Below are 25071 nucleotides of genomic sequence, written 5' to 3'. Positions count from 1 at the left end.
GCTCAAGTCCAGCAGCAGCAGCAGCCGCGGGATATTCCTTAAGCACGACCAAAACACGCCCCACGGATTGCAGGGGGCCTCCTCGAGGCCCGGATCCAACCCAGCGGCCGCCCTTCCCGCTCCTCACGGCACGGCACCACGCGCACATTGCGCGAAGGAGGACCCCCGGCCCCGCTGGCCTGCCGGGTGCCCCCCTTCTCCACTCGGGCCCCTCCGGATGTGTGGGGCAGCACTCCCAGCCAGCCGGGCCAGTCCAGGTTGGAGGGGATTCGCAGCCCCACACGTCTGGAGCGTCAGGAGCCCCCTTGTTACAGGAGAGTCAAACTGGAAGGGGCCAGAGGGGCCATGCAGGGAGCCCAGCAAAACCACCCTCGGAGGCTGCCATCATGCGCACTCTCGGGGCCCTGCACGTCTCGGGGCCGCGCCGGCCGCGCTCTGCTGGCTGAGTCCCTGCGCACGGGTGCTTCCTTGCAGGCAGCTCCGTTTTGTCCCCTTCGGGGCCAGCCAGGCTCCCACCGGGGCGAATCCTGAATCCTGCCGCAGTTACGCCCCGGGGCAACGCAGGAGAGACTCCACTCAGATGGCGGGGACAGAGCACAGGAGGCGCTCCGATCGGAGGGGTCCCACGGGGACTCCCTTGCGCAGTTAGTAAAGCAGGAGGAACGGAGCACGGCTCTCCGCTGCCGGACCTCGTCCCAGGGGCACACGTGGCCCCGGGCGCAAGCGCATGTGGGAACTCGGCCAAGTCCAAAGGGCAGCGCTCCCGTGCAAGCAGGGGCCCTCGGGTACAGTGCACCCTCCACGCTGCCCCCGCATCTTCCGTATTCGAGTCCGGGGCAAGCCCCCCGTGCGAGGGGGCGGCCACAGCCCCTCGCTTGGAAGCAAGCCCCGTGCGGCTCCCTGGGACGTATGACCACGTCAACATGCAGCTGGCTGGGGGAGAGAGACGCCCCTGGAGGGAGGCGGAGTGGCCGCGGGGAAGTGCTCGGTGTCCGGCCGCTGCAGGAGGGAAATTGCTGGGGGCAGACCTGGGAGGGGAAGGGCCGGCGCGGACCCTCCCTTGCGGAGAAGGGGGCAGCCGGCGGGGAGCTCATGGGAACGGCTGGTTGGGGGGCAGGTTGTACGTGGCGTCCAGGAAGATGCTGAGGGTGCCGAGAGAGGTGAAGATGATAAAAGTCCAGAAGAAGAGGCGGTCCACGACAATGGCCACGTATTCCCAGTCCTCCTTCAGCTGGAAGAGCCACAGACAGAGAAACAGAGTGAGTCAGAAGGGGTCTCCCGAGCCATCTAGTCTGACCTCCAGCACCAGCCGGCTCCGCTCACGACACACCCACCATGTGGACGTCCAGCCTATCCATGAACACCCGCACCGATGGGGCCTCAACAACCTCCCGTGGAAGCCCATTCCACACCCTCGGGGTCCTGACTGTCAGGAAGTGCTTCCTGGCATCCCAACTGAACCCTGGTTCCCTGAGCTTGGCTCCGTGGGAGCGCGCCCTGCCTTCCTCTGCAGGGGAGAACAGGTCTCTACCCATCTCCGTGTGACACCCCCTCATATACCTGTATGTCGCCAACAAATCCCCTCGGAGTCTCCTCTCCTCCAGGCTGAAGAGACCCCGTTCCTTGAGCCTCGCCTCATACTGCATCCCCTGCAAACCAGCCACCAACCTTGTGGCCCTACGCTGCACTGACTCCAACCTGGCTATATTCTTCCTGTAATGAGGGGCCCAGAACTGAGCACAATGCTCCACTTGTGGGGGCACCAGAGTCGCATAGAGCGGCAGTGACACCTCTCTCGATCTGGAAGCCATGCTCCTGGCTATGCTAGAGGGGAGGCGGGGGGGGGAGGCCACATGAGGCGAGCCCCCCGAGGCGCGGGGGCAGGCGGGCGCTGGCCGGAGCGCCTGGGGATGGAGGCCATGGCTCAGCTACCGCGTCCACACGCTGAGCCGCAGCGACCCCATCTTCTAGGCGGTCACCCTGCACAGCCCCCCCACAGACAAGGCCGGTGGCGCTCCCGAACGCCTGCGCGCACACGGGCGTCTTGGCAGGCGCATCCCGGGGCTCACCGCGTCGTAGTCCTCCTGCTCCTGCAGGTGCTCAGCGATGTACGTGATGGCATCGACAGCGGATTTCAGGTTCGGGGGGAGGACAAGGCAGTGGCTCGGGCCGTCGATGAACCTCCTCATGTCCGTGGAGAACATCTCCAGGTGGAACCTGGAAAGGGAGGGATAGCCTGGAATCCACCCATCCGAGGACCGCGAGAGCACGCTTTTGTCCGGATGATCTGCGGCGACTAAAAGGGCACCGACCCCCGATGACCTTGTGCTCCAAAGGTTGCCAAGATGCCTGCCCACGCAGTGCCACGGGTGCCAGAAGCATCAGCATTACTCTGAATTGGCTTTGTTGTGCTCAGAACTGGCTTGGCCACACTCTCGGTGGCTTGTTGCCAAAGCAATTGCCACAGATAAGGGGTTCAAGGCCATGGGATGCCATTTGTATCTGGATCTGCTCAGGGGGCCTTGGGGTCCAGCAAAAGGGAACAAGAACGCAGGTGACATGGGCCGACCACCTGCCCGTCCTGATCGCCGATGCCGCGCGCCGTCTTTCCGCAAGAAAACAGCCCAGGAAAAGGAACAAATAGCACTGAGGCAGCAACAGAGCAAAGTTTGCCAGGGAACCACACAGAAAAAATGATTTTATGTGGGATTTTCCGGAGGACACGCGGGCTTTTCCGAAAGCACTACCACGGCTCCGGAAGACCCAATGCAAATAGTTACCCATTTAGATTTTTATGTGGCCCCATTAACCACGAGGCTATTTGGTCCTGTCAAATATCAAAAACATGTTCTAAGCTATGTCTTCCCCACGTGCAGAGCAAAAAATTGCCCTCTGGATTTTCTGGTTTGGGCACCAACATCTTGAAGCAACTCCTTCTCAGCTCAAGCCATGAGCAGCTGCATCGATCACCTCTTAGCAACTATATATAGTTCCTGCCAGTTTTCCCAATTTCTTTTTGAACAAGAGGGAGGCAAATCCCCCAAATGACCATCTCCAGCATTTCCAGAAATGATCCGTCCGCCTGCCCATCCTCCCGTCTTTCCTTCCACCCACACCTGCTCCCCGAGCCCAAGCATCCCAGACGAGGCCCGGTGCTCACCTGTCGGGATTGGGGAAGTTGTAGGCAGGGGTACGGATGAAATACTGGTCGGCACGGTGGCCCCTCTTCACGGTGATTTCTTGTTTCATGTGTGAGGGGGCGGGTTTGGGGAGGGGTTCTGGCTTTGGGCGCCGCAGACCCAGATACCGAGGGAGCTTGTGGATGAAAATCTGCGGGGAGAAAGAGGCAGGGGAAGGCGCGTTTCCTGGACTTCTGCCTGAGGCCACGGCAGGGAAGAGATTATTAGGAGCAGGGCGGACTGGATGGCGGTCGCGCTGTCTGGCAGAGGAGCTCACGGGAAAGTCCTGGCCACGTTCAGGCGGAAAAGAAGCCCCAGGGCGCTCCAGGGCTCTGGGTGGCCGGCCAGCTCTCCCCAGCCCCTCAGAACGTGGCCCCCGGGGCAGTGTGGGGGCCAAGACCTCCGGGCTCCCAGAGCATCCAGCTGAGCTGCGAGGATACCTCGGCTTGCAGAGGCTTCCCTCAGGGAAACAAGGTCCGGAACATCCAAGTCCGGAAAGAGGCTCACGGGAAGAAATGCGCTCTTTCCAGAAAGGGAGGCGTTTCGCATCGCTCCCTGCCTTGCTCGCTGTCACTCCTGACAAAACCAGAGGCGCAGTGGGGGAGCCGCAGGCTGGGGCCAGGAGACCCGGGTCGAGTCCCCCCGGAGGTCCCCGTGGCGGCTTTGGGCCAGCTGGACGGCGCCCTGGGAAAGGCCTGGGCCCCCGCAGCCCGAGGGGCCCGTGCCGTGCCCTACCTGCCTCACCCAGAAGGGCATTTCGTGGGTGGTGGGCGAGCGGTGGTGCAGGTTGAGGTCCACCACACTGAGGATGACCGCGAAGGTGACGAGGACCATGGTAAACATGAGGTACTTGACGATGATGGGCACGGCCAGGGACGTCTCGGGCACCTTGTCGGCCAGCAGGAGCAGGAAGACGGTGAGGGTGAGCAGCGCGAAGATGGAGAGCGTCATCTTCTCGCCTGGGGACAAGGGGAGCGCGGAGGTCGGCTCACAGAGGCTCTCCCGCCGTGCCCGGGAGATCGGAGCCAAAGGCCGGGGGCTCCTCCTCGAAGAAGCCACGAGGCAGGCAGGGGGCATCAGAAGCCCCCTCGAAGTCAAGGGCGGGATGCCTGGGCTCACAGGGTGCCTCCTTTTCATCCTTTTGGATTCAATCCATATTTTCAGGCGTGATCTCGGTGTCTTATGGCGCTTTGTGGTTTGAAACTTGCCTGCCTCTTTTGGAAGGTGGAGGGGTCGTGCTCACGGAAAAGATCTTCGACGTGGTTTAAATTTAATTAAAAATGCATTAAATTCCTTCCTTTCCGCTACCACCTGTCTCCTCCTCATCTTATCTGCCTGCCGGCACTGGCTGCGTTCAGACATCCCAAACTTCGCAAAAGAATCGATTCTCTGAGCCACGAAGCCCCACGAGGCACCCCGTGCAGGGTCCACCCGCAAAGTGCAAGAGGCTTGAGAGGGGAAGCTATTTTCATCCTGCGCAGCCCCGTTTCCCCAGCGTGACGACGTCCAGTCGAGTTAGCCCACGAGTCCCATCATCCGTCCCATCCCAGCGCCAGATGATGGAAGCTGCGACCAGCCAGGCCAAGGAGGTGCCCGGCTGGGGGACCAGGCTGAGCCCCCCGGTGCCCTGGGGGTGGCTGGCTGGCAGGCAACGGATCAGGGTGCCGGGGGGCGGCGCTGGGGCTCTGGGGAGGCGTTTCGTGTTGAGGAAAGCGGGCCCAGTGGAGGGCCCCCGCTTGACCACAGAGGCCGGCTTCGGCACCCACCAGCGTCCGGGGGCAGGTAGAAGACGAAGATGGCCAGGACGGTGATCAGGACGCAGGGGATGACAACGTTGATGAGGTAGAAGAGCGGCTTGCGGCGGATGATGAGGTAGAAGGTGATGTCCTCGTACAGCGGATCCCCGGGCAGCGTGTTCTTCCGGGACGGCTTGTGCCAGATCTCCCACTGCCCGTTGTCTGCCGGGGGAAGGAGGGGGGGCGGGTCAGGCCCCTCTCGCCAGCTCACCCCCATTTTGCCCTGGACTGGGCCTCAGGCAGAACGGGGAGGGGGGAGCCACCACGCAGGAGTCCCTGCAGGAGCAGGTGGCCCGGAGCGGGGCGCCCGGGCTCGAGGTCTTGGTTGCTGGCCCCGGCTTGAGAAAGAGGTGCTGGGGCCAATCCGTGTGAGCCCACGTCAGCTCTACCAGCCTCCCCCGACCCGGGGCCACCCAGAGGGGCTGGACTGCAATGCCCATTGTTCCCTGCCGGGGAAGGCGGAGCTACACGCAGGCGCGCCCGGCCCGCCCTCACCGATGAACGTGTTCTTGTAGATGACGACCTCCTTGCGCTCCTTCCCGTCCTTGCCGAGCGGGTGCAGCAGCGTCACCTCCGAGGCGTCGTACGTGTACGAGCGAAAGACCATCGTGCAGTTTTGCCAGTCAAACGGGAAGTAGGTCACCTGCACCGCCCGCGCCCACCAACAGACCCACGGAGAAAGCACCCGGGACACGGTCAGGGCCCCCTCGCCATCGCACCCTGCCCACCCCCACCCTCCAGCCCCTGCGGCTTGGGCAGCAGCGCATCCACTCGCGCGGAATGAGGGGGGCACCCGAGGCTCGTGGCCCTCCCGTGTTGTGGGGTCCCCTGCGAGTAACCAGCGGTGGGCCCCCAGTTTGGGAACGGCTGCCCCGAGGCCCACCTGGCGCCAACCCCGCTCGCCTTCCAAGGCCAGGCAAACGGCATCCGATGCCACGGCCAGTCCAGCTGGCCTGCGATTCTTCAGCTGTCCAGATGGCTCTAAATTCTGCTTTCAATTGTGCACGTAAGGAATCGGATGCTGTTCTCCCTGTACCAGGTGTTTTGTGTGAGTCGCTGTGGGCGTTTGGGCGAACGCTGGGGCAGAAATCTTGCCAGCTGAAGAGTGGAGGGGGCTCGGAGCAGTCGGGCCAATGGAGTCCTGTCCCCACTCAGAAGTCGAGGGCGGGGGGCAGCCCTCTTGGCCCGGGGCTGGATTGCCCCCCAAAACACACCACACTCTTCCCCGGCACGGCCGGAGCCGCCTCACCTGCCTGCCGGCGCATGGAGGGGGCGGCCCGCCTGCGGCCCCTCCGTGTCTCCCGCTCTCCACGCGAGGGGTTGGGCAGCTCCCACGGGCTCGGGGTGGGGGAGGCCTGCCTCCCATCCTCCTCTGTCCGGGGGGTGGGGAGGGCAATCCACGTCGCCCACCCGCTCAGCCCTCTTGGGCCAGTCCAGCTCCCCCGGAGGGAAGCGCCAGGACCTCCCTGGCCCCACCTCGGGAGGCCTGCCCAGGGCCGGGGCTGCCCTCCGGCTGTGATCCGTTCCCCCGCTTTCGGACACACTCACCTGGATGCTGCAGCTGCTCCGATAAACGGCCGGCGGCTGCCACCGGACGGACCCGTCGTGGCTGACCAGGACGTTCACTTTCAGGGCGATGTCAAAGACGCCGTCGTTGCTGGAGGGACGGGATGGAGGGCGGGAGACGCAGCTCAGCGGACTCCGCGGCAGGTTCAGGAGGGCGGGGAGGACGAGGCCCCGTGTGTCTAAACTCGCCCGGGATGCTTGCTTTCCTTGCATTTGTGGGAGACCAGCGGCGTGGCCCCCCGGTCCCCTTAGCCCCTGACCCTCTGGCCTCCTTCAGCTCGAGGGCTGAAAGCAGTTTGGGCAACTTCCTGGACCCTGGATCCTTGGGGCTATCCGAGAACGGATGGGGACAGAGCTCTTACCGCTAGTAAGAAACGTTAGGGAGGTATTTTGGTCTCTTAGAATATGGGGGCGCACAAAAGCTGGGGGTGGGGAATGGGGAGCCTGCTTGGCCTGCTGGGCTGGATTTGGGCTACAGGAGGTTCGATTTGGCCCCTGGCCTTGTGGTCCTGCACTCACAGGAGGAGTACAGAGCGATGCGCTAAAAATGCAATCCGCCCATCTCAGCCACGCGTGGCCCGATTCTTTCCAGCAGCTTGGCAGGGGATCCCAGCTGGAGGCCACCTCCCCCCACCCCGGGGCAGCTGCATGTTGACTGTGCCACGGATCGTGGCCACTCACTTGTTCATGAGGAAGATATCCGGGCGCCACACCTCATCGGAGAAAATCCTGATGGAGGTGATGCCGTCGAAGTCGGCAGGGTCCCACGTCAGGCGGTAGTCGATCCACTCCTGCCGCCACGGAGAGAAAAGGGGTCGTGTGCATGGGGGGGGCACAAAGCCGGCTCTGGATGAAGCAGCCCGCTGGGTCTAGGGCCGCCCCCTGCCCTCAGAGCATCCACTTCCTTCCTTCCAGGGCCAGCCGGGCGGTTGCAATTTTCCAGGTGCTTAGCAAAAGCCACCCCAGTGGCACCCGGCCCGCCCGGCGTTTTGTAAACAGATGCGGTCTAGAAATTTCGGTGCTCAGCCTCACCAAGGGAAGCACCTTTCACCTGGCTACCTCAGGAACTCCCGATTTCCATTTTTCCTTTTGCTTCATAAAATCTTTCTTGATATTATTTTCTATGTATTCCGATCACAACTCCTGTTACAAATATTTTGAGCAATTGCGAAACTGTACATATAAATATCTCGATACATAAAATTCAGAGAGACACAGCAAAGCTCCCCTCTTAGGCAAGTGGAGTCAGAAAAGAAGCCGTACAACTCCCAGCATGCCCCAGCTAGGAATGGGGCATGCTGGGAGTTGTAAGGCTTCTTTTCTGTCTCAGTGTGCAAAGGCTTACAGCCTCGATCACTCTGATGGAACCGTACGAAAGGATCTTGAAGACAACGAGCACTGTGTTTTGGTTTCTGTGTTTACCCACCAGATCCATATAAACCTTTGTGGTCAGTTCTTCATCTTTTTCATTCTAAAAAAGAAGAAAACAGGCCAAAGAGGATGAGCGACTGCAAGGTCCCAGTGGAGTCAGGCCGAGGGAGGCTGCCCCGAGCACCCAGGCGGCTTCCTGCCGGCCCCCCACTCCATCGGGTCTCGGGTCGAGCCACAGACGTGGGGGCCTAAATTATTCCAGGAAATCAAATGATTAGTTTGTACGGGGGGGGGGGGGCTTACAGGCCCGGCTCCCCACCTGCCTTTAAACGCAAGAAAGCCATCTGTTCTCATTTTAAAATGCTTATGCCTGCTGCTTCAAACAGCGTGTTTTACACTTTATTGATTTAAAAATGTCATCCTGAGAAATGCCTGGAGGAAGCTCTCCCTGGAAAGGTGTGAAGGTACGTGAAACCAGGTGAAAACAAGGTGCCGCTCGGCTCTTCCCGTGCCAGTAAGACGCCGGCTGCTCCCGGCTTCCATCTCCCGGAGAAGCGTGTTGTGTGGGGATGCAGGAGACGGCCTTCTTTGGGGGAGACGGCACCCCAATTCTGGAGTGCCTTCCGGAACGAAGAGGCATGCATGCTGGCTGCGCACGGGGTCCTTTTCTCTGCGCCGGCCGAGGTGCGCTGCCGCCTGGCCCCTGCGGGTGTTGGGCAGAATCCTGCCGGGAGCGTGCCCCGCGCGCACCTGCTTCGCGCCCCTGCGTCCCCCCCGTTCAGTCTTCCCACAGTTCCCCGGGGCGCGGAGGCAGCGGGGCAAAGCAGCGCTCTGATTGCAGCCATGCGCTTCCCTGCCTGGTGGGGCTGGAGGAAAGGGCGGCCACCCTGCCCCCTTTCCCCCAGGGACGGACGGGGAACGGGGCTCCGAGGCTCAGCCACACCATTTGGGCAGGTGGGAGACCCATTTCGGCCCCCGCGCAATTTCTCAGCCCCCCGCAGGGCCCAGGAAAAGGGGGGAGGTCCGCCTCGCCGGCCCCCAGCCTGGTCTGCCCGCGACGGCCAAGGGGCTTCCCACACGTTGAGCCTGACCCTCACCTGGGGCTACCCGACCCCTTAGGCCAATGGGGGTTAATTAACAAGCCCCGGGTACCTGGCCAGGTGTATCCCCCACGCCTGGGCAACACCGTCAGCCTCAGGCGGCCACGTGGCTCACAGCCCACGCTGCCCCGTCCTGTCGCGCAATCCCAACCCCGGAGGTTCCTTCCGTTCCCGTTTATCCCGCTGCTTTATATCGCCTCGCTTTAAGCCCTGAGGACGCTGCCCTGCCAGCCATTTCCTGGTGGAGGTATGTGTTGTGTGTTCTTAAAATAAGCTAATGAAAGCCATCTCCCCAGCTCAGCCCGTGGGGCTCACCGGATGGGCTGCCCGCCCGCCCCCCGGGTCAGGCGGGGGGGGGGGCGAGGCTCGCCAGGGTGGTTTGCTCACTCGCCTTTGTCTCTGTGCCACTGGATAATTCGGTTATTAATAGCCAGCAAATTCAGCTGCTGCCTTGAACTATTTCCACGCCCAGCTCAGAAGAGTTGAAAAACAAACGTCCCCGTTGGAGCCGAGGAGCAGGACTGGGTCGGCGCCCGTCGCCTGCGCAAAGAGGCAGAGGCCTGCGTCGCCTGGAACGGGGCGAACGGGGATGCTGGGTCACGCGAGGAACGGCCCGGCATTCATAACCGAGGGACAGGCGCCCCGCAGGCCCTGCTCCTGGGTTGCTCCGATAAGCAGCTGACTCTCAAGCCGCGGTGTGGGTTTGCGCATGGGAACGGCACACGATTCCACAGCGATCGTGGTCGGACCGGCTCGCCCCACTGCAAGGCGGAGGGCGCCTCTGTTCCGCAGCGCACACCCGGGTCGCGGGCCCAATCCTGCAGCAGCCTGGCAGCGCCCCAGCGCCCCGGGCCGGCCACGCGGGTCACCGGCAGTGTGTGGCGACCGCCCCCCCCCCCCCCGTGGGAGCGCCGAGCCCTGCATCCTCGGACCCGGGCGCACTCACCAGGCTGATGAGCTGGGACAGGGACATGCCGATCCGGACGGGGACTTTGTCGGCGACACGGCGAATCGGAAGGACGGTCTTGGAGTAGTTCTGGGAGAGTTTCTCCAGCAGGCGGCCCTCAATTTCCGAGGCGCTTATGGCTACACAGAGAGGGGGGGTGATGGGGGTGGCACCCGGCCGGGCAGGCGGGCCCCCTGCGGACGCCCGCGCCTTTCCTCTGCGTGGAGGGCCGCCTTCCCCCGGCAGGGCCTGCAGGCGCAACCCCATCCTCCCCAGTGGGCATGACTGGGGAGCATGGGGGCTGCGGCCCGGCACGGCTGAAGGGCACGGCTCGGGAGGCGCACGCCGAGGGGCGCGGGGTCCGTGACGCACACCCGGGACAGCCGCGAGAGCCGAGCCGGGCCGAGCCGCCGCCGGGCGCCCGCCCAGCTGGTGCCCCCGGGGGGGCAGGATCGGGGCCCCCGCCCCCCGCCCCTTCCCGGGAGAGGCTCACCGCCCGCGCAGAGCGCCCAGAGGAGCCCGCGAAGCAGCGCCGCGCCCGCCATGCCGCGCCTCTGCCGCGCAGCCCTCCTCGACGGCCGGCCGGGCGGGGGCGGGCGAGGGCCGCCGCTCCCCGCCCCCCGCGGGCGAGGCGCCCATTGGCGCAGCAGCTGCCCGTCAGGGGGCCGGGGACGGGCGGGGGGCGCCGCCGCCCCCGGCATTTCCGCCCGGCCACCTGTCCCCGGCGGCCCTCGAGGCGGCCTCCCCGGCGCGGCGCCCCCGGGCGGCAAGCTCCCTGCGGCGCTCCCCAACGGGCGTCCCCCGGAGGGCCCGGCTGCCGCTACCGGGGGCACGTGGCTCAAGCCCGGGGGCCCGCTGCCGCCGCGCCAAGCGCTCCCAGCCGCGCCCGGAGCTGCGCGGGATCCTCCGGGAGGGCGGAGCGGGCGCCGTGCCTCCTCGCGGGGGGCCTCCTGTGGGCGCCCCGCAAGCCGGGCCCGCGGCTCCAGCGAGAGGCGAAGGGGCCACTCGGCCCGCGGGCCCCGCGCTCCTCGCCCCGCCGCGGACCTCCCGCGAGGGCCCTGCGCGGCCCCAGCCGGAGCGAGCGAGGCCCGGGCCGGATCCTGCAGGGACAACCGGGAACCCGAGTCCAGACGCCCCACGCGCCTCGGTCCCTCGCGGATAAGCACAGAGTCCACGCCGGACGAGTCGTACAAACGCTTCTTTTATTTCCAGAGTGCGGGATCGGGGCCGGGGACTCCGCTATTGCTGCGAGCGGGCCTTTTTCTCATGCAGGCCGCCACGGGCCAAAGGCAAAGAGTTTCCTGCTACGATTAGTTTTGCCTTCAGTGCTGGTCACGGGGGGGGGGTCGGGGGGGCCACCTCCCGGCAGGAGCCAGACGCAGCTGCTTGCTGCACCGCCCGCCGCGACGGGCGGCTTTGCCCAGGCCTGGGAAGCGGCGGGCTTGCGTGGCGCGCCAGTGCCCGGCTCTGCGGAGCGCCTGCGGAGGAGCCGGCGCGCAACCCGAGCTCCCAGTCGGAAGGCCTCGGGGTTTTGCGATCCCCCCCCCCAAAAAAGCCCGGATTTGCCCCGTGCGCCCACGCTCAGGCCGAAAGTTTCGCTGCGCGGATGTGGTTTCGAATTTAAAGATGAGGAGACCGAAAGAATTGCAAAATTTGGAGGAGAAATCAGCGCGATTTCCAGATTCTGAACACTTGGAAGCATGCAAATTTAAAGCGGAAATCAGACCTGCGCGATTTCAAGGCCGAATCAGGCGCGGGACGGGGGGAGGGGGGCAGAGCAGTGTGGCCCTTTGAATAACGTGGAGATTTGAACGATTGCAGTTTGCGTGTCTGGCCCCTGCGGAGAGGAGGTGGGCGGGGAGGGGCGGAGGGCGAGCACCGGCGCAGGGGCGAAACTGCGCGGGGGGCGAGGCGGCGGGGGGAGCCCGCACCGCCCCGCTCCGCCCCGCTCCGCTCCCTGCGCTTGCGCTGAGGCATTAAGGTGGTTGGGGGGAGACGAACACACAGTTATATACAGTATAATTTTCCAATATAAAGTAGACAAAAAGGGGAGAGGTTAGATTCCCAAGCCCAGAACTTCTGTGCCAGCCGGTTCCTCCCTTCCTTCTGGGGCAGTCTGGGCGCGCGTTCACACGCACACGCACACGCGCACGAGAGGGGAGGGGAGGGGAGGGGGCGTGATCGGAGGGGCGGGGGAAGGCGAGGACCGGCGCCCTTGGCCTTGGGGAGCTTCCGGACGTCTGAACTCGCCCTCTGGGCTCCACACCTGGCAAACAAACGCGGGAGAGGCGCCAAGGCGGGGGCGCGGCCGGCACGGGGCACGTCGGGGCGGTTCAGACGAGCTCCGGACCGCCTCCTTCACGGCGTGTTGGCTTGCGGCGGCCCCCGGATTCACGCGTGGCCGTGCCAAGCGCATGGCCGGAGGTTGCGTCCCGGTGCACAAGGGTTTCAGACGGGCCGGGTGCTTCGCGGGCAGAAATCTGGGCCGCAGCGGCTCGAAATCGGCCTTTGCCAGTTTCGGACTCTCTCAGGAACTGGGACCGGCCGCGGAAGAGGTCCGGGGGTTCAGAGTCACGCAGAGCTCGAAAGCTGGGCGTAAGGCTGCACGTGGATCTTCCCTGGGGCAGACTGGGGGGGGGGGGCACGGCCATCTGCACATGGTCAGGAAAGCAGCTGGCGTGCGAGCACAGACTGGCCCTTCGCTCCCGGGCTCTCAGCCGGGTGGCTGGGCTGGGAATCGCACCGCGGCAGCTCGGCCACCCGAGGCTGCGCCCTGCGGAGACGGCGTGGAATTCCTGAGTTCTCATGAACCCTGTCACCATGGGGGGCGGGTGGCCCGCTGGCCCGGTCTCGGGTGCCGGGTGGGGGCGGGTGGCCCCGTGGCCGGGGGTCGGCTATGGCTCTCGGGGGCACCAGCGCCGCCCGGGGGGAGGCGAGAGAGGGCCCGGCCTGCTGCCGAGACCCCTTATTGCTGCCTCCCCTTCCGGTCGCTGGCAAAGCAGAGCTCAAGTGCTCCTCAAAGATGGCCGGGCAGAGTCGGCCGGGGAGGGGGCCCCGGGGGAGGCGAGGGCCTGCCGCTTCTTCCTGCCACCGTGCTTGGGGAAAGGGGGCTGCAGGGCTTCCTGGGGGGCCCGGGGGGAGGCTGGGGCCGGAGCAGAGGGCAAGGGGCGAGGGCTGGGCACGGGGAGCTGGAAGGCGGGTGCTGAGGGGGTGTCTCGGTGCAACCCCCCCACGCCTGCTCGGCAGTGAGTCCCACTGAGTCCAGTGGGGCTCCTCCCGAGCAAGCGCGTGTCGTGGGGCTGCAGGCCCGGGAAGCAGGAGGTGCCTCGGTTCACGGGCTCCTGCTTGGCTTCTGGAAGACACACACACACACACACGTCAACGTGGGGCAAGACCTCGCAAGCGCCCCTCTGCACCCCCCCCCCCCCGGGCCTTTCCAAGCCCAGCCAGCGGCCCTCCCTCCCAGCCCTGCGAGCCAGAAGCCGTATGTCCCAGACCTCAAAGCGCCATTCGCGTCGGTCCCCCCACAAGAATCTGCTGCCGATGGAAACCCTGTAAAGATAGTGGTGCGGCTCGTGTGGGGCTCCTGGGACACAGTGGGGGGGACACAGGTGCAGGGCCCCATAGCACCCCCACTGTTTGCTTCCCCCAAGTTCCCCTCGCCGGCAAGAGTGTTGCAGCGCTGCGAGAGTTCAAGCCGTCCTGCTCCCCCCACGGAAGCCAGAATGGCCGAGCCGACACTCAGTGGCCGAACCGCAACCTTGCCCTCCCCATGGAAATGGTGCTGCCATCCAGTGGTCAAAAGGAGCATTACAGAGGGGGGCCGGGGGGCTACGTTCTCCTCGCAGGCAGTGAAGTCTCCGCTGGCAGGACGGCGTTGGCTCCAGGTGGACCCCCAAGCGCAGACTCTCCTCCTGCGGGGACCCGAAGTGGGGAGGCAGCACCGATCTCTACGGCGCCAAAACGGACATCCTGGAGGTGGAGGGGAAGGGCCCCCTTCTCAGACTGGCTCTGCAGGAGCGGTGCTGCCCCGTCCATCCCGCAAGGCCATCCTGTCCCTCTGGAGAGAAGAGCGCTTCAGGGGCAGCCCTTGGCCAGACCGGCACACCTTCCCCAGAGAATTCCCGAGTCGTTCGCTTCTGCACTTCACAGAACTCCGGGAACATCTGCTATTTCCCAATGGTTCCGAACCGGACGATGTCGCCACCCGGGGGCTGGAAAGGGTATCACGTAGGTGTTGTTTAAAAAATTCTTAAGAAAATGGAAGATCTTTATTCCCTGTAGCAGGCGACACGGGGTCGCGTTCCATTGGTGGTTAAAAGAGTGTCGAAACACTTGCCCTGCATCTTCCCGGCGTGTGTCAGAAGTCGGGGCGTCGATGCGGGAGAAGCGAAGCGTGGGTCGCGCCCATTCCGTTTGCATGGAAGACTGGAGAGATCGGGCTTTTCCGAAACGCTAACAACCTTCCGGGCAGACGCAGACCGGAAGCGCACAGTGGATTCGTCAGAGTCCGAGGAAAGGGGGTCTGCCCCCCACGCACCGCCGCAGTGCCACCCCACGGCTGCGTGTGGTGAGCGCGTATGGCTTGAAATGGAAGACGGCGCCGACGCGGCCGTGGGGGTCTCCTCGTGGGCGAGGGGCGGCGTCCGTGGCTTTGGCCAGCGCCTCCCCCCTTCTGGCCAGGTGGCGTGGGCTTTCCCAAGTCCCAGAGGCTGGAGGCGAGAGGGGAGAGGGCATCCTGAGAAAATCGAGGGTCTGTGGACGAGTGTTTCCAAAGGTGGTTCGGAGAGTGGCTGCCAGAAAGTGAGGTACAAGCACGCAGGAGAGGTGGGGGGCGGAGGAGAGCGGACCCCCCCCGTCCTCAGGGCTACGTGGCCTCCGCCTTGGAGATCTCTTTGACGGAGGCTGCGGGGGCGCTGCCCTCCTCCGCCTTCTTGGCTGCAGCCGGCTCCACGACGTTGTGTAGCGAAGGTTCACGATACAAGGCCACTGCGGGGGGGGGGGAGAGGGGAGAGGTGAGACACGGCGAGGCCCGAGCGCTGGCCCCTGGCGCCGCCCGGCCGGCCGCGGGGGCGCTTTGGGGAGGCCCCCAGAGGCTTCTCGGGGGCCTTTCGCAGGGTGCCGAGCGGGGCTTGTGCGAGACGCACCGGGGCAGCAGGAAGGCACACTGAGCCGAGCGGGAGCCTGCCTCCACGGCGGCGGCTGCGCAAGAGGCCAGCTGCGTGAGACGGGACGCGAAGGCCGGCTGTGCGGGGGTGCCTTGCCCCCGGGAAACGGCACATGGGGGCTGTTGCAAGGGGCGCATCCCCCTCTCTCACCTTCCAGCAGCTTGGGGAGGAAGTGGGCTGCCGCTTTGGTCTTCTTGACTCGGTTGCCCTTCATCACCTGCCCGTCTTTGTTGATGCCCAGAAACCACGACCGCCCCGATTCCCGCTGCCGGTACAGGGTGGAGGAGTACATGACGTAATAGTTCTCGAAGACGCACTCCTTGAAACGGCACTCGGCGGTGAAGTGAGCCTGCGGGGGGGTGGGGGGGAGAGGCTGAACCCACCGGCTCCCCTGCAGAGCGGCATGGCGCCGCTTCCAGCCAGAGCCCCGCGTCGCCCGCCGGGTGCCCAGCCCTTCGCTTGGGCTGGTTTCTGGGGTCGCTCCCTGCAAATTACGATCCTTTGAGGCTCACCCCTTTCCCTCGCCCAAAGCGCCTCCCAGGCTCCACCTCCTTGCCATCTTACCTGCACAACAACCCTGTGAGGGAGGTTAGGCTGAGAGCTGTGCCTCACCCAGAATCACCCGGTGAGCTGTGCGATTGGTGGGGGGCCGGAAGCTGCATCTCCCGGCCTCTTTCTGCGTGTCTGCAAGCATGTCTGGGGGTAAGGAGAACGGGGGGCGAGGGACCACAACCATTCTGGGGGTTAATGAGTGCATCGGGAATTCTGGAAGCGCGTCGCAGGCGCTGTCACAAAATGGCTCCTACGGGGGCCACGTGCCCACGCATTGAAGGGCTGCGGCCGTGGGCACGGCGGGCCGCAAAGCACTCGCTTTCCCGAAGGGCAGAGCTGGGGAGGCGAGGAGGAGTGCCAGTCTCAGGAGCATGAGAGCGACCGTCGGGGGCCTCGGGGCCCCCCCACGGGCTGCGTGGAGCACCGGGGGGGGGGCCGAAAGCAGCCCCTTCTTTTGCACCAGGCCAGCACCTCCGGTCATTTTGGGCTTCCGACACGGTCCGCGGAAGCAGATGGCGACCGGGAGGGGCGGCAGGGCCCGCTGGCACCCGGCGCACCCAGCTGGAGGCACGAACCAGAGGAAAGGAGGCCGAGGAGCAAAGCTCTCGGGGCGCCCATCCCCGCACGTGGAGAGGGGAACGGCCTGCAGTCCGAGCGGAGGCCCAGAGCCGGGGGCGCCGGGAGCCCCGTCCGCGGCCGGCAGCGCAGCGGGGCCGCGCCTCCGGGCAGGCGAGGCGGCTGCAGGGCCCGCTGCGGCCGCCAGGCGGTGCTGCCGGGCGCTCCGCGGGGTTGCGCCAGGACGCCTGGGTCCTCGGCCCAGAATCGTGCGGCGGCGGCGGCCAGCGGAGCCATCTCGCTAATGAGAGCGCGGTGTCCCCGCGCGAACGGGCCGGGCCGGGCCGGGCCGCGGCGCCGGGGGGCTCCCTCCGCCCGCTTTCTCGCGAGGGCGGCGGGACGCAACAGGCGCCTCCCCCCGCGCAGCCGAGGGGAGGCTTGTGGGGGCGGGGAAATGGGGGCGCCGCGCCCCCGCTCTGCTCTGCCCTGCCCTGCCCTGCCCTGCCCTGCACCTTCGCTCCCCGCCCTGCAGAGCCCCGCCTCCCCCGCCTCCCCGGCCCGGATCGGGGTTCTGCTCCCCCCTCGCAGCCCACCCAAGTCTCCTAGCCGGGGCAGGGCAGGCACCGGGCGGGGGGGCGCAGGGAGGCGGTCCAGGAAGGGCTGCCGCTTGGCTGCTCAGGGGAGCCCATGGCCCCCGACCCCGGAGGCTCAAAGGGGCGACCTCTGGTCCCGACACCTCGAGGGAGGGGGCAAGTTCTGTAGGGTGTGGCTGTGGTACGGGGGAAAGGAGGAAGGCTCTCCGCTCATGCTCAGGGGCGCTCATCTTTCTTACTGGATTTTGGCAGACAGAGGGTTCCTCTCTCCGGCTGCCTCCTCTCTCCTCCCCTTTCCCACCCCGCTTGCATCCTGCGGCTGGCCCCCCGGGCCCCCCCCCCCCCCCCGTCCCTCACACATGCTTTAGGCCTGTCAGCCTCCGCTCGCCTCATCGCTTCTGACAGTCACCATCTTCCCAGGGAAATCTCCTCTCCGGCAGCTGTTCCCCGTTCCCCTGCCGGATCGGGGTCACCTCTCCATGCAGCTGATAAATGATTCACCGCAGCCTCCCCCCACGCCCGCTCCCTCTCCCATCATCCACGTGCCGTGCCCATCCTCCCCCAGCTGCCAGGAGGGGACCCGCCGGTGTCCAGCCACCCCCAGCCAGCCCGAGCAGGGGCTGGCTCCGAGGGGCTTTGGGCCCCCGTGCTGCAGGGGGTCTTCCTGGGGCACGGAGTGGAGCGGGCCCGGCTGGGCCCAACCCCCGCTGGACCGAAGAGCACAAGCAGGAGGGGTGGGGAGGCTGGCCGTGGGAAGGGGGGCCACCCCCGCATGGCCCGACGTTTCTCACGGGGGGGGGGGGGCCCAGAGCGTGTGCTCCGTGAGTGGAGCGGAAGGGGTCGGCTCCCGCAGCACCTCCTGGGGGATCCTCGTAAGTGAGCGCCAGGTGCACTGCAGGGGGGCTGCCCTCCGTTCTGGGGGGAGCAGCTGGGGGCTCCAAGCAGATGCGCCCCAAGTTGGGCTTGCCTCTCCCCACAGCACGAGCCGAGGTTGCATGCTGCAGCAGGGGCCCACTGGGGAGGGCCCCTGGTGACACTCCCCCCCCGGCACTCTGCCCCCGCTGGGCTGCCCCCGCCCTCTGGCCCAGGCCATGGAGGTGGCGAGAAGGGGGCAGGGGCTGCAGGCCTGTGGGGTGTTTGCCCAGCAGGGAGGGGGGAGAAGCGGGCAGAAGTGGAGCAGCTGCCGGCCCAGAGGGCCCCTGGGGGGGGGGGCTGCACAGGGAGGGGGTTGTCCAGGGCCCTCCGAGCCCAGGAGCCTGCTGTGGGGGCCCTGGGCAGCCCGCCGGCTAGGGGGCGCTGCTGGAAGGAGCCACCAGCTCCCTTCTGTTTTGGGGTCAGGGAGTTCTCCCCGGGAGGCTTCACTAAGGAGGGCAGCTTCTAATTGCGTCTGAGGAAGAGGGAGGGAGTGTGCGGGAGCCGTCCCCCTCCCCTCCCCTCCCCTCCCCGGGAAAGGTGCCACCAGCTCGGTTCCAGGAGTCCCTGCCGCGCTAGCCGAGAGGCAGCCAGGGCACCACGCGGGGGGACCGGGTGCCCCTTCCCCGCTCAGCGCTGGCCTTGCCACCCGGGCGCTCATCTGCCGCAGCGCAACCCACGGGCAGGGGCTGGGGAGACTCGCCGGGCGAGCGACTCGGTCTGCTGGCTGAGGGTTCCTGGGAGCGGCCCCTCAGCCTCCAGAGGGCCCCGCGTTGGGGAAGGGCGCCCTGTGGTGACAGCGCCCCCTGCTGGTTTGCCTGTGCTCTGCTGGGGCCTCAAAGCTCTGCTGGGGCCACTTCTTAGCAGAGGCACTTCGGGCGGCCGCATCCTGGGACGGCTGAGCGCAAGCATGCGGGCGCCCAGCCCTGCCTTCCCCGCCTGCTGCCTCGTCCTGGGGCCCCGCTGGCCCCGGCGGGCACTGGCGGAGGCCGGGCGCAGGGCCGGGGGTGGGTGCAGGGCTGTGCCCTCTGCTGCTGCTCCGGAGCCGCGGCCCCTTCGGCTTTTCCAGGAAGGGCTGAGATGCATCGCCGCCGGCCCCACAGCTGGGAAAGGTGGAAGGGCCCAGCTGGGAGTCGGGGGGGGGCGGGCAGGTCCCTTTGGGGTCCCCGCGCATGGCCGCCTGGGCAGGGCATGGGCGGGAGGCGATGGGGGTACTCACGGAGGTATACAGATAGCCCTCTGCGTTCATGGCGACGTACTGGCCGGACTTGCTGCTCTGGATGGCGACCACGCGGAGGCCAACGGGGATCAGGTTGAAGAGGGCTGGGAAGGAAAGACGGAAGGAAGGACCGTTCGGAGCCCGGCAGAGCTGCACCCAGAGCCTCGGAAGGCCCGGGCGGGGCGGCCGCCGAAGCCCCCAGACTGGATCTGGGCCCCAGCTGCCAGGGGGCTATGCTTGGAGCAGAGTGGGGGCCAGGCCCACGGGCCCATTGGGGGCGGGGAGCTCCCGGGGTGGAGGAAGCACCCAGGAGCCGCCGGGCGCTCCCTGGGGAAGGGGAGGGCGCGATCCGGAGGCCCTTGGAAGGCAGCCTGGGAGGTGGCGGCACGCCAGCCGGAGCCTCGGCCCTGGGGGGGGACCCGCTCCTCCCAGGTGCGGCCTTTTGCCAGGAGAAGCAGGTGGCGACCTATTCCCAGGGGGCCGTCCTGGTAAATGCTCAGTTAAGGGCTGCAAGCTCCGCTTCGCATTCCGCGCACGTGCCGCTGAGGCAGCGGGTGGGGGGGCAGCGGCCCCTCCGTCGGGCCGCCTCCCCACTCTGTCTGCAGGGACATAGCTGGCAGCCGCCTTCTGAACACCCCCCTTGCCACAGCAGCTGGGGCAGGAAACCCCCCTTCCCGGAACGACCCCCCACATGCGAAGCACTGCTGGGCCAGCGAAGCCTTGGATCGTGGACTGTGGGATTGGGACATCGCCGGACCTTATATGGGCCCAATCCACTGGGAAGCTCTCGCACACAATCCCCACGGAAGGGGCTGTCCCGGAGGAGGGGCCGCCTGGTCGGACACCCCCCAGGTGAGACCCCCACCCCCCGGGGCCCAGCTGCACTCACTGAAACAGTTGGTATCTTCTCTCGTCCCGTCGATGCTGCCATCCGGGTGGACCTGGAGGTAATACCCGTGCCGACAGAAGAGCTTGGTGACGATGCCTTTCAGCTGTGGCTCTGCAGAAGGGAGGGGAAACCGAGTCAGGGAGGCACGAAAGGCGCAGTGGTGCACCCCAGAAGGAAGTCAAAACCATCTGGGAGAAGTGCAAGGGATCCTGTCCCAAAATGTATTGAGAAGCTTCCATCAAAACAGAAATGGGGGTTCCAAGAGCAGCCCCTTCCCTGCAGGTCTGTGGTATCAAGAAAGAACTAGAAAAGCAGCCATTTTTCCAGGCTTCTCTGGGGAGGTGGAAAGCAGTGAAATCAGGGTCAAAATAATCCAGGTTTCTAAGATTTCCCAATATTTTTTTTTACAGCAGACTCGAATTGATGCTAACATTTGCCTTCGTTCCAGCAGCCAGAGAACACCCCCCCACCGTGGCCACGGGGCACGGGGGCCACACTCCCTGCCTCCCAGGCAGGCCACTGCAGCAGGCAGGGTCCAACGTGAGCCACGGAAGGAGTAGCCACAGGGGGCCTGCTGTGGACCCCCCCAGCCCCACACCTGAGGCAAAAAAATCTATAAGAGCATTCAAAGAGCTGGGGCTCGTTTCCCCCTCCTCCCTCCTCCACGCTCTTCCTTTTGTGTCGTGTTTTCCGGTTCTGAGCCTGAAGGCAGGGCTAGCTCATGATGAATCTGTGTAAGCCGCGCTAAGACCCTTTTTGACAGAAAGCTCTGGCAAAGCACTGTAAATAGAATTATCCGATGTGTAAATATCCCATCAAGGCTTCACTTCCTGTACAAGCAGCAACCAGAGGCGCAAGCAAGCTTTCCACGCTCACTGCGCACCAGGCGCATGGGTGCCTGTGTCTGGTGTCCGCCAGCCCAGGCGAGGAACCCGCCCCACCCCGTCGTGTGCCTGGACTGAGCCCCACAGGCAACGGGCCGGGTCTTGGCCAGGCCCCCGCCCCTTCCGGAGAGTCCAAGTCGGACCGCAGGGCCCTGGTCCCTTGGGGGCCCTCGAGCGACACCAAACCTCCCCCGCCGAACTGGCTCTCCTTCGAGCGAGCAGCACCTGGCCAGGGGAGGTGCGTCCCCGCAGGGCCGCGACTGACGCGTTTGGGGGCCGTGCAGCGGAGCTCTGGAGGGGTTGCGTGAAATAAGTGGGGCACCATGAAGAACGGAGACGCAGGGGCCCCCGAAGACGCAGGGCCAGGAGCTAGGAAGGGTGGCCGGAGATGCTGCAAGCCCCTGGGAAGGCCTGCGTGGCCGTGGCCTTCAGAAGTGCCTGGGGGGGCCAGGAGCCCGTCCCGCCTCTGCTCGCAGGGGCCTGTCCGTCCGTCCGTCTCTCTGCAGGACCATGCAGACCCCCAGGCTTTCTCCAGCGCCCACAACCCAGCCGAGGCACCTCCTGGCCAGCCCCGCGGTGCACGTGGAAACGGCAAGATGGGCCATGACAGGAAGCCCCCCGGGGGCGGGAGCAGAGCGGAGGCCGTGATGCAGGCCGGCGGGTGATGCAGGCCGGCGCGTGGCTGCCCCCCGTGTCCTGGAGAGTCCCGTGGCCCACCAGAGGTAATCCCAGCTGACAGGATTAGAGCCAGCTGTGCCCCCCACCCGCCCCTCCTCAGCAGCTTTTCCCCGATCTCCACGCAGCCTCTGCCTGGAAGGACCCAGGAGTCCGGGCTCACGTGCCCAAACCACTGAGCCCAGGTCCCTCGCCAGAAACCCCGCATTTGTTCTGAGCACGCCTTCCGTTCCCATGCTCCCCGGCCTGCTCAGCCCATCCGCCTCACTTGCCCGGAAGGCAAGCTAAGCTGGGCTTTGGGGCCCCGGCAGGCCAGAGGTGAGACAGCCTCCCTGCAGGGGCGTGTTGCCCCCTCCCAGGGCAGGGTGTGGGTCGGTGGCTCAGGAGATCCAGGTTCGAGTCCCCCCAGTCACAAAGCTCTCTGGGCAGCTTGGGCCAGTCACGGCCTCCCAGCCTGGCCGCCACGCAGGGTTCCCACGGAGGACCGAAAGCAGAAGGGCCACAGGCACTGCCTCTGGCTCCCTGGAGTGAGCAGAGCGGGAAGGAGCGTGCTCTGGAGGGACCCCCCGGGCGGCTGGGACTGGCGCTTGTGTTCCTCCTGGCGGAGGCCACCCCCACACGGTACAGCCCCATCTGGCGTGAGGACGGCCTGGTTTGCGCCCGTTGCTCCGCCGCTCCTTTCACACATGCGGGTGCAGGGGGGTACGGTGAGCGGCGCTTGTGGGGTCACGAGCCTAGCAGCAGGGGCACGTGCCCCCTGCGTGCAAAGGGGGCACAGTCCAAGAGGGGCGCCCTCGTGCTCACGCACGTGCACGCAGCTCCCTCCGCGGGGCAGGCTGGGCACCTCTCTGGCGGCTCGGCCTCGGCCAAGTGAGGAGCCGGCGCGCTTTGTTTTCCGCACACGGCCCTTTCTGCCTTCTGACAGGCCTCGGAAATAATTCACGAGCTCCTGGTGAAGGGCTTTCTCCTTCTGGGCCCAGCATCTGCGATGTGACAGGCAGGGAAAGGCTCTTAAGCAACGATACTTAGCAGAGAAAAATGGGCCCTTTTAATGGGCTGCCGAGAGAGGTTCCCGCGTAGTCAAGGCTGGGAGATCGGAACATTTTAATTCTATTGTTTCCTCAAAGCGGAAAAGTTGGGGCGGAGGCGAACGCTGGGAAGAGGTCCAAGCCGTCCAGGAGGGATGAGCTGCAGGGGGACGGCCAGCGTCCAGGAGGCTCCGACGTGGGGCTGCCCGGTCCGCGGCAGAACGGGCTCCGGCGCCTCATTAGCGCAGGGGTGCGGGCCCTCGGAGCCCTTGGGCCACGGCCCCCGCTGGACGGCCCGCGGGGCTGCAGAGGTGGGCTGGGCAGAGCCGCGGAGACACAGGCCTCGGAAGACCCGCCTGCCGCAGGCCGGCTGCCAGAGCGCCCCTCGCCGTGCCTCAGGAGGGTCCTGCAGCCGCGCAGCAGAGGGGGAGCCCGCGGTTGTGAGGAAGGGGCAAGGGGTTATTTATTCCGCGCTCCGTGCGCAAGCGAGGAGGCGGCATCCCACAAAGCGCCCGCCACACTGGGACCCACGTGACTTAGGGGCTTGCTCTTGGCTTGCTGCAAAGATGACAGCTAGCCCCCCGTGCGGACGGCGATGGCCGAGGCTACGAGAGAGTGCCGGAGACCATAAGAAGCGTCGGGCCGGATGCGACCATTCAGCCAGGGGTTTCTTCCTGGGCCAGCCGGCCCCACACAAGGCACGAGTGCAGCAACACGCCTCCCATGCTCACCAGCCATGGTGCGCCTGGGCACGCTGCCGCTGGAGAAGGCAGCTGGCCCCCAGCGAGGCCGCTTCACCCGGGGCATCCAGCACCACCGGAGGGGGACAGACTGGCCCGCACGCCCGTCCCTGGCACATGCTGTGCGCCCCCCCCCCCGTGTGGCTCCTCCTCAGCCCACCGGCCCAGGTGCTGTCGGCAGGGCCAGCCACGGCCCCGGACAGGCGTCTCCGCCACCCTTCCCTGCGGCGCCCCCTCTCCGGCCCCACGGGATCCTCCGAGGAGGGCGAGCGGTGCTGCAGGAGGCGCCGGTGCGCGGTGCGCCAGACGCGCACAAGGGCACGGTGAACTTGGCCACCTCCGCTCCCGTGCCTTCCCCGGCCTTCCCGCTGGCTCCCCTCCAGAGGCGCAGGGCACTGCTCCCACCCACAAGCGTCCCCCACACCGGCCAGGGATGCTGGGGCCGGGGCCGGGCAGGACTCGGGGCCAGGCTCCGGAGCGGGCCTGCCGGGGGGCCTCGGGGCACCATGTCCCGGATCGCGCCTTGCGGGGGAGGGCTGGCAGGCGGGCCGTGCGGCCACCGAGCGCTTCGGGGCATGGGCCCTCCGGGGGGTGGACGCAGCCAGAGCAATGCCCAGCCAGCCCCCGTCCCCGTCCCCGTCCACTTCCCCTCCCCTCGCTCTGGCTCAGCGTGGGGGGGCGATTCAGATCCCCGCAGAGGCCATCTGGCTGGGGCCAGGGAGGCGTGTGAGAGGCAGCCTGCAAACGGGGGTCCGGAAGAATGTGGGGGGCTCAGGTCTGGGTGTGGGCTTGGTGGCCCGGGAGCCGTGCCTGCAGGCTTCCAGGATGGGCCCCGTGTGGCCACGTGCCTGGGCTGCCCGGGGAGGCGCCGTGGGTGGGGCTTCGTGCCGGTAGTGCCATGAGCGAGTGAGGAAGTCAGGGGGCAGTGGCATTAGGGGGGGGCGATGGAAGGACAAACAACCATGTCCTCAGACTGATGAGACAGGGCACCAGGTGAGCATCCACGCAGGGGTCAGGAAGGGAGGGGGCCGGAGGGCGAGGGGGATGCCAGGGAACAGTCTGAGGGCTTCATGAGGACTAGCCTAGTGGAGGTAGTTCTGGAGCGTGACAGGGCTGGGTGTATCCGGGAAACGCAGCGTGTATCCTGACACGGGGTGGGGGGGAGCTGTGGAGTAGGCACTGCGGGCTCTTCGAGCAAGGAGGGTCAGGTGGGGCCAGAGCTAGAGATATGGTGGGGGGGGGCAGGACAGCGCTGCGGTGAAAGGGCAGCAGAATGGATGCCGCCGGAGAATCCGTCTTTCTCGCTGGCTCGAGGACCGAGGGGCCAGTCACTCCCCCGCCAGCTTCCCCCTGCCTTTCCCCCAACTCTGTAGTATATGCAAATATATGAAAATGGCTTAATTTATTTTAATGTGCATATGTTCAGCCTAGAGGGTTACAGCTGGGGAGCATAAATAGGAAGGAAAGTAGAGATGGAGGATTAAGGCGGGGGGAGTCCAGCAGGCGGGAGACGGCTCGGCCGGGCGGGGGCGGGGGGGTTAAGGGGGGCGGCGCTGCTGCTGCTCCAGGGACAACCTCGGGCGTGCTCGGGGTGGGGACCCTGGGGGGAGAACCGCCGGGAGGGGGCAGCTGCCGCGGCCAGGGAGGGGGGCGGCGCGGGGGGCGCACGCCTGAGCCGGCCGGCGGGCGCTCGGCATCCCCGGCATCTGCGGCGGAGGCAGCCATCCTCTTGACGCCCCACTTTCCCAGCAGCACCTCGAAGAAACCCCGCGCCCCCGGGGGCCCGCGCGCTCCTCGGGGCCCCGTAGCGGCACTGGCTCCCAGCCACGCAGCGGCCGCTTCCCACCCGCCCGTCGAGCCCCTCCTCGAGCGAGGAGAAGGAGCGGCCCGGGAGGCGG

The 25071-nt window shown here is 66.3% G+C and overlaps 2 protein-coding genes across 2 annotated transcripts in view; both read right to left on the bottom strand.

The window, feature by feature from the left end:
• Positions 1-1057: 1057 nt before the first annotated feature.
• CHRNB1 (cholinergic receptor nicotinic beta 1 subunit) lies at positions 1058-10503 on the bottom strand. Its single transcript, XM_044417128.1, has 11 exons — positions 10452-10503; positions 9959-10098; positions 7968-8012; positions 7223-7332; positions 6524-6632; positions 5471-5618; positions 4946-5137; positions 3915-4138; positions 3161-3330; positions 2070-2217; positions 1058-1231 (listed from the first exon to the last, which is right to left on the bottom strand). Exons 1-11 carry the CDS (start codon positions 10501-10503, stop codon positions 1091-1093), a joined length of 1479 nt encoding a protein of 492 aa, XP_044273063.1. The 3' UTR covers positions 1058-1090.
• Positions 10504-14825: 4322 nt separating this feature from the next.
• Positions 14826-25071, bottom strand: part of FGF11 (fibroblast growth factor 11) — a 19245-nt gene continuing 8999 nt past the window's right edge. The window contains exons 2-5 of the mRNA XM_044417162.1: positions 19847-19957; positions 18958-19061; positions 15277-15475; positions 14826-14947 (exon numbers count right to left, since the gene is read on the bottom strand). Of these exons, the coding sequence (XP_044273097.1) occupies positions 14826-14947; positions 15277-15475; positions 18958-19061; positions 19847-19957 (536 nt within the window). The remainder of the gene's footprint in view (positions 14948-15276; positions 15476-18957; positions 19062-19846; positions 19958-25071) is intronic.

The sequence above is a fragment of the Varanus komodoensis genome, unplaced genomic scaffold, assembly GCF_004798865.1.
Source record: "Varanus komodoensis strain SLA01 unplaced genomic scaffold, ASM479886v1 scaffold87, whole genome shotgun sequence".
NCBI lineage: Eukaryota > Metazoa > Chordata > Lepidosauria > Squamata > Varanidae > Varanus > Varanus komodoensis.
The sequence above is the reverse complement of the archived record's forward strand: the minus strand, read 5'-3'. Positions and strand labels throughout refer to the sequence as shown.